At 42.8% G+C, this 13,046-nt stretch overlaps 1 protein-coding gene across 4 annotated transcripts in view; it reads left to right on the top strand.

Annotated features, from left to right (window-relative positions):
• Positions 1–13,046, top strand: part of atf7ip (activating transcription factor 7 interacting protein) — a 54,171-nt gene that overhangs the window by 33,950 nt on the left and 7,175 nt on the right. For 2 of the 4 annotated variants that reach the window (XM_082958765.1, XM_082958766.1), the window contains exons 3-12: positions 830–1,366; positions 1,576–2,074; positions 2,352–2,539; positions 2,709–2,846; positions 3,037–3,108; positions 3,621–3,679; positions 5,929–5,987; positions 6,189–6,809; positions 8,544–8,648; positions 8,831–8,926. In XM_082958765.1, the coding sequence (XP_082814891.1) occupies positions 830–1,366; positions 1,576–2,074; positions 2,352–2,539; positions 2,709–2,846; positions 3,037–3,108; positions 3,621–3,679; positions 5,929–5,987; positions 6,189–6,809; positions 8,544–8,648; positions 8,831–8,926 (2,374 nt within the window). Of the gene's footprint in view, positions 1–282; positions 738–829; positions 1,367–1,575; positions 2,075–2,351; positions 2,540–2,708; positions 2,847–3,036; positions 3,109–3,620; positions 3,680–5,928; positions 5,988–6,188; positions 6,810–8,543; positions 8,649–8,830; positions 8,927–13,046 lie in introns of those variants that run through there. The other 2 variants (XM_082958767.1, XM_082958768.1) reach the window with 2 other exon arrangements.

Raw genomic sequence — 13,046 nt, forward strand, 5'->3', positions numbered from 1 at the left:
TTAATGATTGTATCAATGTCACTGTAACTATGAGAAAATGACTGTCAGCAGAAATATAAACTCCATAAGCACAAATTGGAACCTAGCCCCGACGCTGGAATGCGTTCCACAATTGGAACTGTATAAGGTAAATCATGCAGTCCTTGCATAACCCTTCCTCACTGTTGCCAACGGAGCCTGTATCTAGGGGCCCTGATTGGCTGAGGAAAAGGACCAATAAGAGCGAAGGGGAGGGACAAAAGCAAGTAATGTTGCTGCCATTCTCTGGGATAATGTCATATCCGTGCTGCAGACTGGGCCGGCTGTGTTGGATTTGACAACGCAAAAGCTTGTCAGCCAATTGAAGCGAGGGATAGTGTTCTTACAGTGAAAAGTATAGTCTTCTGTCATGTTAGTGTGTTCGTCACCCCTGGACCACATGGCATCTCAAGTTCGCAATCCTGAGGACAAAAAGTTGTGAGCGAACATGCTGGACTAAACTTCAGTGGAGAGGAAGCTGGACTTGAGACCATTTTGATAGACTTCTGCTGAGTCACTCTTTCTGCTGAAATTGACTCTTGTATAGAATGGTTCTGTATGCTGAGCTCACAGTGAAAAAGAACCTTCTAGAATAGAACAAAGAGGGGAAAAACATACCAACAGGGTTCTACAGTGACCCCTAGTGGTGTCCCAGAACACTGCATCGGTTTGGCCTTAAAGATAACTCATCTGTACCCATTGTAGTGGGTAGAAGCTAGGTGGGTGGCGCAGGTGCTGTTAGCATTCCCGAGGAGGATTCTTTCGTGACCCGTTCCAACTAACATCCCCATCCCTCCTTGTCACTCCTCAGGTTAAAATGGAAGTTGCAGTGGCAGAAGAGAAGAAGAAGATATTCCGAGCCAGGAAAACCATGAAGATAAGCGACCGCCAGCAACTGGAGTCTCTCCACAGCACATTGTCGTCCCCCGTTCCGCCCCTGTCCAATTCCAATTCCAGCTCCCCCCCTCCCCGTAGCCCACTGACGAACGGTACGCACACAGAGGATGCACAGAAGGGGGCAGACAGAGAGCAAAATGACGTTGCGGTGATGTCTCGTTCCACAACCCCAGTCTCCCTGACCTCTCGATCCCCTCCCCTTGCTCTGTCCCCATCGTTGTCTCCCTCCCCACCAACCTCCCAAAGCCCCAAAGCCAAGGAAGATGTCACTTCCTCCCCCTCATCGCCATTCCACAACCTAAACGACGTACTGAAAAAGATGGAGGAAGAGGGAAAGAAAAACGAGTGTTCCACGTCCCCTTCCAATAAGGACAAGGAAGGAAAGGATACAGAGATGGAGGTGGCAAAGACGGACGAGAAAGAAGAGAAAGCACCTGAGACCGAGAAAGAGGTTTGTATGAGAACGAGTGAGAGGAGCTGAAATATGGATAAATGGGAAAAATTGGAAGTTAAGGAAAATGGGGGTTATAGTTGGAAAGTGTAGAAGTTGGCATTGTTAGGGGTCCAAGCACCGCGGGTATGAATTTTTTTTCTTCTTCTTCTCCATGTGTTGAGTTTGGCGGCTAAAATTCAAACTTACCTGGATGTTCTCTTCTCCAGGAGGCCTGCACTACAACTGGAAAGAGCCATGAGGACCAAGCCCCTATGGATCAGTATCCTCTGGACTCTCCGTTATCTCCCGTCTCGCTCGCCACGTCTGACAAAGAGTCTGGGAAGGAAAAGAGGACAGAGCAGAAAGAAGACACCATGGCCATGGAAACGGATACGGACAAGGACCATACAGAGACCAAGGCCTCTGAGGCCTCCACTTCCATGGAAGAGAGACCTTCCTCCCCCAAGGCCGCTATCATGGCCTCCCCTGTCCGCACCCCCTCCCCCTCTGCTGCCCCTGAGCCGGATCAGGACATCAAAGAAGAAGTGGTGAAGAAGGGAGAGAAGAAGAAAGACGATAGTCAGAAAGAGAAGGAAGGAGTAACGAAGGAGGAAAAAATTGAGGTAGTTTCTGTGAAAAAGGAGGTGAAAAAGGAGAAACAGAATGTTGCCGGGTGTTCTACCTCATCTCTTGCCTCCTCCACCTCTACATCCACAAGTGACAAAGGTATGAAATGACAGAATCTGCAAGACCTGAAAAATCATCCAGAGTTGACTGATAGTAGTAGGCACTACTATGCCAGCTATGTTTCATTTTCAACCTTTTTGGGATTTATAACAAAATATATAATCTGGGAATACTTGCATTTTACAAATAAAACAATACAGGAAAAAAATCTAAAATGAATAACATACACACAAGCATATTGCACAGGAAATTATATCACATGACCATTAACCAAAATAATCTGATTAAACTAAACCAGAACACTTTGTCTCAACAGGGGGGAAGGTGAAGGAGGAAAAGAGCTCCTCTTCTGGACAGAAGCGTCCCCTATTGGAAGGTGATGAGAAAGATGGAGGGAAGGTTGAAAGAGACGGGAAGAGGCAGAAGGTGCAGGGCGTGGAGTTGGAAGCTCAGCTCGAGTTGAAAATCACTGCGAAAGGTGGCAGTCGCCTAAAACTTGAAAAGGTTGGTCTGGCAGGAATTGATGACACCTGTTCTCATGTATTAGCATTTTACCCACAGGTTTAAGACTTTACCCCCAGTCAGGCATAAAGTAACTCTCAAACAATATTGCACCACACTATCTAGCCCTAAATTGCATCTTGAACTCATCCTATGTTTCTCTTCTTCTCAGGTTCTGCAGAAAATGGTTGAGGAGCGGTTGAGGGCGCTGCAGCTTACCGTCTTCGACCAAGGTTTACAGGAGCTAAAAGACCGGGTAGAAAAGATTGATTGTGCCACAAAACACCAGAGCACCCTTAACACACTACAGGTAAGCTAGCTACATGTTAAACTACTAGTAACAAGTCGATTTGAGAATAGTTAATAGTCACAACAGTCAGAAATAGTCGTCAATGGTTATAGTCAGCAATAGTCATAGTTTTCAAAAGTCAGCAATGCTAATTAAAATCCTTACAAATGGAAAGTCTCACAGGTTCTCACTGTTTCTTACCGTTTTTCAGGCCAAGATTGCTAGATTAGCAAAGAAATTCGGAGAAGCCAACCAGGCCTCGGAGAACAAAAGAAAACAGGAGGTAAGAAATGTTGCGAATTTATGGGACCCCAGTGTCTCAGATATATTTTTGTAAGTCATCTACTACTCATCGATATTAGTTAAAGCTGCAATATGTAACTTTTTGGGTGACCCGACCAAATTCACATAGAATTGTGAGTTATAGAGATCTGTCATTCTCATTGAAAACAAGTCTAAGAAGCGGTAGTTCTGTTTATTTCTATGCTTCCCGTTCTAAATATTTGTTTTGCGTCTTTTGCTTTCAGTTTTATACACCAGCTTCAAACAGCTGCAAATACAATATTTTTGGTTATGGAAAATATATTTCACAGTGGTTTAAATGGTACAATGATTCTCTACACTATACTTGCTTGTTTTGTCACATAAACTAAAATTAGGTGAACAATTTCAATTTTAGCAACCAGGAAATGGCAGAACGAATTCTGCATATTGCACCTTTAATATCAAACAGACAATTAAATAAAAATTGCTGAGGGTGTTAGCTAAAGGTGTCACCATGGCGTGTGTTCGCAGGCGCTAACGTCCCCTGTTGCCAAGACTGCACCTGCTACAAACACCATTCCGACACAACGGTAAGAGTTCGGTCCTACTGCCAATGTACTACTTCCTCATTTAGAAAAGCTTTTAGTCATTTGAATGCATTTCCGCCTGTGAATCACAAGTGAACAGTAATCAAAAACAGGGGATTGCATTGCATCTAGTCTTATGAAGATGTTGGATTCAATTATTCTTTTAGTTTGTTTGCAGTCTTGTGTTAATCACCATTGGCAATCATGGATGGCAATTCCATAACGTTCACATATTCCATTGTTTCCTTTTTTTCCATCTCTTGTGACAGCACATTCCCATTGCTTGTATTCTCCAGCATAAAAATGTATTTTCTGTATTTGTAATTCAAATTATGCAGAAGTAAAGCTGTGTGTTAGTCATTGCATGGGGCTATACTAGCTATCATTGTGCCTTTGTATCAACGTGACAATACCGGCCTGAAGCCAATGAATGCAACACGTGGAGTCAATCACAACGTGTGATTGAATGTGTGGTGACTCTGCACAGGATCGTTGTCAATAATACTGAGGCTGGATTAAATTATCGGGGAGATTGGATTAAAAAGCAACAACATCTGCTAAAAACCATAATAACGGGAAACAAATATGATACCTTTCGAGGGTATTCTCTGATGTACAAGACCGACTTCTCTTTTGATCGCTTATTGCCTACCCGTCAGGCATTTTCAAACCAAAATCCCCACATGAAATCAATCATCATTTTGTTTTGGATTAAACAAACGAACAGCGGTTCGGTTTTTGCGTCTTTTCTTTTGCACACCACCATGGTTCCAGGTCCTGAGTCTTGTGACGTTATACAATGCGCCAAAGCTTGAGAAAACAAGCTTTTAAAAAGCTGTGCAGACAGTGTTCACAGCACCCGATCCAACTGCACCTCTCCTCTCAACAGCGTGCTCCGAATGCATCCAAAGCTGGAGCTGCAGTCTGAAGAGGGGGCATGGCGGAGAGGGGAGCTGGCGACCTCTATTGGTTGGATTAAGAATGAAGTGAAGGAGGAGGAAGAATCCGAAGAAGAGTATGAAGAGATATCTGAGGAAGAGGAATTTGAGAAGCCTTCATTCAACCTAAGACACCAGCCTGCTAGAAGAGATGGGTCACAGCAGCAGTCACCACAGCAACCGAGTGGAGGAACTAGGGTTTGTTCAGACATAGTGCTACGTCCCATCTCCACGGACAAGGAGAGACAGCTTTACCTGCGTTCTAAGAATGCTGCCAGGAAGGCCAGATCCGATCGTTATGCAGTATTCCTGTTCCGGAACCTGGTCTCGTACGAGAACTACGTGAAGTGGGTCACCACGGTGAACTATGTCGGAACTTTGGGCAAAGACGCGCTGCCCGTTAACCTGCGAGAAACCATGAAGGAATATTTGGAACAAAGGTTCAACAAACTGTATGCCAGAGACTGGAAAAAGATCAGGGACTCTATCAATGAGATCCTGAGAGTGAAGAGACTACAGTTCTTCTTTGAATCAGACTTTAATTTGACTTAAACATGTTTGATTGGGAAGGTGCCATTTTCCACAGTAGTCGTGATGCACTTTTATGTTTTGTATGGAATTATGGAAACGACATGTTCTTGAGATAGTTGCAATCGTCACTTTCATTTTTATTTTACCAACGTTAACAGTAATATAATTGCATTCTTGTCCCCATGAAACATTCTATTTGTTCATAATATTCCCAGTTCCTAATGTACTGAACTAAATAAAGGTCTGGAATTACTATATAAAAAAAAAACACAAATGTATACCAAAATGTTTTTTTTAATGTACAGTACCAAAAATGTTAAACAACCTGCAAACACTTCATGATTTTCATAACAGAATACCACAAACAACTCAAGAATGATACCTATACACTAAACAAGTCCTCAAGCAATCAACACTTTTTACCCCTTTTCTGTGATAAAGATTTTTAGAAATGTGTAGATTTTTTTGGTTGAATTCGTTCAATTCAATGCAAAAAAGAACAAACAACAAAATACACATAACAAACACACAAAAGAAAATCTGTAAACACATCATAATGTTACAAACACAAGGGGGGGGAACGGAAGAAGACCGAGCCAGAAGACAGAATAATAGTAAACTAGCAGTGTGGCAAAGAGGTCGCCGAAGACTTTTTCTCTGGTCTGTCTCAATATGATCTCTGACCTATTTTTTTAAACAAGCCAACTGAATGCAAATCACATCTCTTTCAATTACCTTAAAAAAATTATTGAACTCAATACAAACACACATCTTTTCCAACAGGCCAGTAGCAGCTGTTGTAAAGCAGCCCATGACCAGCCCAGTCTCTACCAACCTTACAGGTAAGACCTCCCTTCTTTTTTACCTTCTCCCTTACCTGTCAATAGGATGTTTCACCTAGGATGGGGATTGAATGACCCTGAGATCAAGTTATGAGATAAAGAACAACACCAACTGATAGTGCGTTCTGACCTGTCATAGAATAGGATTTTAAAGTTAATCTAAACTCGCCATTCCTTTCCCATCTCCTGTTGTCTTTCCAGTTTCTCCGGTGAAGCAGCCCAAACCTGTCCCCACTACCACTACGGCCACTGCCATGGTAACACAGGGCTCCATCCTGCAGCTGATCCCCACCTCCTCTAGCTCCGCCTCCCTGTGCACTGTCACCTCCCAGAGCGGCCCCACCGGCACCCTGCTCCTCAAGACCACCTCGGGCTCCAACGTGGTGGGCCAGAATGGCCAGCCGCTCCTCATCCAGCTGCCTCTCTCTGCCATGGCCAACGGCGGGGCTGGAACCCTGGTCAACATCCCTGTGTCCTCCTTCGCCGCAGTCAACTCGCTCAACAAGGCCAAGACCACTACTCCCACCACTACCTATATCCTCAAGGCCGGCCCCACCACCTCCACCATGGCCGGCCCCACCACCTCCACCATGGCCTTGCAGCCCATCTCCTCCACTACCCAGCTCTCCCCAGCCATGTCCCCAGCCCAGATGACCCTGGCTCGGGCTGTGTACCAGGGGGGCACTGGGGGGATCAGTACGCCCAGTGCTGGGATGTCAGTGACCACAGCCAGGGCTCCGGTTCAGGCGTCCTCTGGTCCAGCCGCTACGGGCTCGGCAGCTCCAGGACCTCCTTCGGGGACGGCTATGACGTCAAAGACAGGTGAGTTTTCTAGCAACAGGCCTGGTAACAATATCCTATACTGTATGTGGACAAGAATAATAATTGCATTTATATATACAGTTGAAGTCGGAAGTTTGCATACACTTTAGCCAAATACATTTAAACTCAGTTTTTCACAATTCCTGACATTTAATCCTAGTAAAAATTCCCTGTCTTAGGTCAGTTAGGATCACCACTTTATTTTATGAATGTGAAATGTCAGAATAATAGTAGAGTGATTTATTTCAGCTTTTATTTCTTTCATCTTCATTCCCAGTGGGTCAGAAGTTTAGTATTTGGTAGCATTGCCTTTAAATTGTTTAACTTGGGTCAAAAGTTTCGGGTAGCCTTCCACAAGCTTCCCACAATAAGTTGGGTGAATTTTGGCTCATTCCTCTGACAGAACTGGTGTAACTGAGTCAGGTTTGTAGGCCTCCTTGCTCACACACACCTTTTCAGTTCTGCCACAACTTTGGAAGTATGCTTGGGGTCATTGTCCATTTGGAAGACCCATTTGCGACCAAGCTTTAATTTCCTGACTGATGTCTTGAGATGTTGCTTCAATATATCCACATAATTGTCCTGCCTCATGATGCCATCTATTTTGTGAAGTGCACGAGTCCCTCCTGCAGCAAAGCACCCACCCAACATGATGAAGCCACCCCTGTGCTTCGCGGTTGGGATGGTGTTCTTCAGCTTGCAAGCCACCCCTTTTTTCCTCCAAACATAACGATGGTCATTATGGCCAAACCGTTCTATTTTTATTTTATGCTCCTTTTATGCTTCATCAGACCAGAGGACATTTCTCCAAAAAGTACAATCTTTGTCCCCATGTGCAGTTGCAAACCGTTGTCTGGCTTTTTTATGGCTGTTTTGGAGCAGTGGCTTCTTCCTTGCTGAGCGGCCTTTCAGGTTATGTCGATATAGGACTCGTTTTACTGTGGATATAGATACTTTTGTACCTCTTTCCTCCAGCATCTTCACAAGGTCCTTTGCTGTTGTTCTGGGATTGATTTGCACTTTTCGCACCAAAGTATGTTCATCTCAAGGAGACAGAACGCGTCTCCTTCCTGAGCGGTATGATGGCTGCGTGGTCCCATGGTGTTTATACTTGCGTACTATTGTCTGTACAGATGTACATGGTACCTTCAGGTGTTTGGAAATTGTTCCCAAGGATGAACCAAACTTGTGGAGGTCAACAAGAAATGTTGGGGGCTGATTTCTTTTGATTTTCCCTTGATGTCAAGCAAAGAGGCACTGACTTTGAAGGAAGGCCTTGAAGTACATCCATAGGTACACCTTCAATTGACTCAAATGATGTCAATTAGCCTATCAGAAGCTTCTAAAGCCATTACATCATTTTCTGGAATTTTCCAAGCTGTTTAAAGCCAGTCAACTTCATGTATGTACACTTCTGACCCACTGGAATTGTGATACAGTGAATTATAAGTGAAATAATCTGTCTGTAAACAATTGTTGGAAATAATACTTGTGTCATTCACAAAGTAGATGTCCTAACCGATTTTCCAAAACTAGTTTGTTAACAAGAAATTTGTGGAGTGGTTGAAAAACTAGTTTTAATGACTCCAACCTAAGTGTATGTAAACTTCCGACTTTCAAAGGGCTCAAAGCACATCCACTCGCAATGTGTAGCACCCAAAGCAGCAAAAACCTGTTGTAAAAGAGAATATTATCTAACTGTTTTCTTTCCTATTTCTGTTCCATCCCTTTCAGATAACCAAGCAACAAGCTCTACTCCAACCAAAACGGGGGCTCGACCCAAAGGCTCCTTCATAGACCTCACTGAGGAGGAGGAGGAGGAGGATGATGATGTGCTAGGTGAGAATGAATCCCAAAACCATCTCCAAATTCCTCCCTCTCAACTCCAGAGAGGTCCACAAAATTATTGATTTATGTCCTCTAACATAGTGACTATTGTTGCTAATGATGTGAACGATTCTGGCTAAATAAATATGAATTGAATTCCCTCTTGTCTTAATTCCTTCTCTTTAATTCTGCAGTGACTGGTGTGAGAAAGGCCATTACGACTGCGGTATCGTCCTCTTCAGTTACCCAGCGATCTACTGGACCTCCTCCGCTGATCAGCACTCCTAGTGGTGAGGCCTGCACGTTACATAATCATTGATATTGACAATATACACAGGCAGTTAGGAAAGCTAAGGCTAGCTTTTTCAAACAGATATTTGCATCCTGTAGCACAAACTCAAAAAGTTCTGGGACACTGTAAAGTCCATGGAGAATAAGAGCACCTCCTCTCAGCTGCCCATTGCACTGAGGCTAGGAAACACTGTCACCACCGATAAATCCACTATAATTGAGAATTTCAATAAACATTTTTCTACGGCTGGCCATGCTTTCCACCTGGCTACCCCTACCCCGGTCAACTGCCCGGCACCCCCCACAGCAACTCGCCCAAGCCTCCCCCATTTCTGCTTCACCCAAATCCAGATAACTGTTGTTCTGAAAGAGCTGCAAAATCTGGACCCCTACAAATCAGCCGGGCTAGACAATCTGGACCCTCTCTTTCTAAAATTATCTGCTGAAATTGTTGCAACCCCTATTACTAGCCTGTTCAACCTCTCTTTCGTATTGTCTGAGATTCCCAAAGATTGGAAAGCTGCCGCGATCATCCTCCTCTTCAAAGGGGGAGACACTCTAGACCCAAACTCCTATAGACCTATATCTATCCTACCCTGCCTTTTTAAGGTCTTCGAAAGCCAAGTTAACAAACAGATTACCGACCATTTCGAATCCCACCGTACCTTCTCCGCAATGCAATCTGGTTTCAGAGCTGGTCATGGGTGCACCTCAGCCATGCTCAAGGTCCTAAACGATATCATAACCGCCATCGATAAGAGACATTACTGTGCAGCCATATTCATCGACCTGGCCAAGGCTTTCGACTCTGTCAATCACCACATTCTTATCGTCAGACTAAACAGCCTTGGGTTCTCAAATGACTGCCTTGCCTGGTTCACCAACTACTTCTCTGATAGAGTTCAGTGTGTCAAATCGGAGGGCCTGTTGTGGTGATTCTCTGATCCACTTCTACGCAGACGACACCATTCTGTATACTTCTGGCCCTTCTCTGGACACTGTGTTAACTAACCTCCAGACGAGCTTCAACGCCATACAACACTCCTTCCGTTGCCTTCAACTGCTCTTAAATGCAAGTAAAACTAAATGCATGCTCTTCAACCGTTCGCTGCCCGCCCGTCCAGCATCACTACTCTGGACGGTTCTGACTTAATATGTGGACAACTACAAATACCTAGGTGTCTGGTTAGACCGTAAACTCTCCTTCCAGACTCACATTAAGCATCTCCAATCCAAAATTAAATCTAGAATCGGCTTCTTATTTCGCAACAAAGCATCCTTCACTCATGCTGCCAAACATACCCTCGTAAAACTGACCATCCTACCGATCCTTGACTTCGGCTATGTCATTTACAAAATAGCCTCCAACACTTTACTCAACAAATTGGATGCAGTCTATCACAGTGCCATCCGTTTTGTCACCAAAGCCCCATGTACTACCCACCATTGCGACCTGTACGCTCTCATTGGCTGGCCCTCGCTTCATACTCGTCGCCAAACCCACTGGCTCCAGGTCATCTACAAGTCTCTGCTAGGTAAAGCCCCGCCTCATCTCAGCTTACTGGTCACCATAGCAGCACCCACCCGTAGCACGCGCTCCAGCAGGTATATCTTACTGGTCACCCCCAAAGCCAATTCCTCCTATGGCCGCCTTTCCTTCCAGTTCTCTGCTGCCAATGACTGGAACGAACAGCAAAACTCACTGAAGCTGGAGACTAGAGGTCGACCGATTATGATTTTTCAACGCCGATACCGATTATTGGAGGACCCAAAAAAGCTGATACCGATTAATCGGCCGGTTTTTATTTTTTATTTATATTTATATATATATATATATATTAGTGTGTGTGTGTGTATATATATATATATATATAGTGTATGTATATATAGTGTATGTATATGTGTATATAATGACAATTACAACAATACTGAATTAACACTTATTTTTAACTTAATATAATACATCAATAAAATCTTTTTAGTCTCAAATAAATAATGAAACATGTTCAATTTGGTTTAAATAATGCAAAAACAAAGTGTTGGAGAAGAAAGTAAAAGTGCAATATGTGCCATTTAAAAAAGCTAACATTTAAGTTCCTTGCTCAGAACATGAGAACATATGAAAGCTGATGGTTCCTTTTAACATGAGTCTTCAATATTCCCAGGTAAGAAGTTTTAGGTTGTAGTTATTATAGGACTCTTTCTCTTTATACCATTTGTATTTCAGAAAAGTCCATGTGGACATTGAAAATCCCTTTGAGCATGGTGAAGTTATTAATTGCACTTTGGATGGTGTATAAATACACCGTCACTACAAAGATACAGATGTCCTTCCTAACACAGTTGCCGGAGAGGAAGGAAACCTCTCAGGGATTTCACCATGGGGCCAATGGTGACTTTAAAACAGTTAGTTTAATGGCTGTGATAGGAGAAAACTTGGGATGGATCAACAACATTGTAGTTACTTCATAATACTAACCTAATTCTAACCTAGTTGAAAAGAAGGATGCCTGTACAGAATAAACATATTCCAAAACATGCATCCTGTTTGCAATTAGAACTGCAAAAAATGTGGCAAAGAAATTAACTTTATGTCCTGAATACAAAGTGTTATTTTTAGGGCAAATCCAACACAACACATCACTGAGTACCACTCTTCATATACTGAACAAAAATATAAATGCAACATGCAACAATTTCTAAGATTTTATGGAGTTACAGTTCATTTGAGGAAATCAGTCAATTGAAATAAATTCATTAGGCCTTAATCTATGGATTTCACATGCTGGAAATACAGATATGCATCTGTTGGTCACAGATACCTTAAAAACAGTGGGCCTCACAATGGGCCTCAGGATCTCTTCACAGTATTACTGTGCATTCAAATTACCATCAATAAAATATAATTGTGTTCGTTGTCCGTAGCTTATGCCTGCCCATACCATATCCCCACTGCCACCATGGGGCACTCTGTTCACAATGTTGACATGAGCAAACAGCTCGCCCACACAACGCCATAAATGTGGTCTGCGGTTGTGAGGCTGGTAGGACATACTGCAAAATCTCTAAAACGACGATGAGAGAAATCAACATTAAATTATCTGGCAACAGCTCTGGTAGACATTCCTGCAGTCAGCATGCCAATTGCACACTCCCTCAACTTTAGACATCTGTGACATTGTGTTTTGTGACAAAACTGCACATTGCGTGTATGGGAAATTTCTGGGATCTTTTATTTTAGCTCATGAAACATGGGACTAATACTTTACGAGTTGCGTTTTTATATATTTTTTCAGTAATGATTATGATGGTCATAATGCTCCTTGACAGGGTCATAAGCAAGCATAGTGGTGGGGCTGGCTGCATCATGTTATGAGTATGCTTGTCATTGGCAAGGACTAGGGAATTTTTGATGGTAAAAAGAAACAGAATTTTTTTTAAATCCTAGAGGAAAACCTGGTCCAGTCTGCTTTCCAACAGACACTGGGAGACCGTCACCTTTCAGCAGGACAATAACCTAAAACAAGGCCAAAAATACACTGGAGTTGCTTACCAAGACAACGTTGAATGTTCCTGAGTGGTCTAGTTTCAGTTTTGACTTAAATCGGCTTGAATATCTATGGCAAGACTTGAAAATGGCTGTCTAGCAATGATCAACAACCAACTTGACAGAGCTTGAAGAATTGTAATAATAAAATAATGTGCAAAGCTCTTAGACTTACCCAGAAATAGTCACAGTTGTAATCTCTGCCAAAGGTGACTCTAACATGTATTGACTCAGGGCGTTGAATACTCTAATCAAGACATGTTTTATTTTTCATATTTTTTTTTCACGTTTAGTATTTTGTGTAGATCGTTGACAAAAAAATGACAATGAAATCAATTTTAATCCCACTTTGTAACAGCAAAATGTGGAAAAAGTCAAGGGGTCATACTTGGACAAAAAGTTTACGTTTTAAACTTTTTCTAATATTCGTATATGGACCCCATATCACCCTGATATTACTATAACACTCATTAGATTCTAATCTTAATTGCTGGATGTTTCATGATTGTGGTCAGTCAGTTGACACAATTTAATAGAATTCCAAGGATATCTATTAGCCTAGCCATGCCTGT

This window comes from Salmo salar, chromosome 12 (assembly GCF_965601325.2).
Source record: "Salmo salar chromosome 12, fSalSal1, whole genome shotgun sequence".
Classification (NCBI taxonomy): domain Eukaryota; kingdom Metazoa; phylum Chordata; class Actinopteri; order Salmoniformes; family Salmonidae; genus Salmo; species Salmo salar.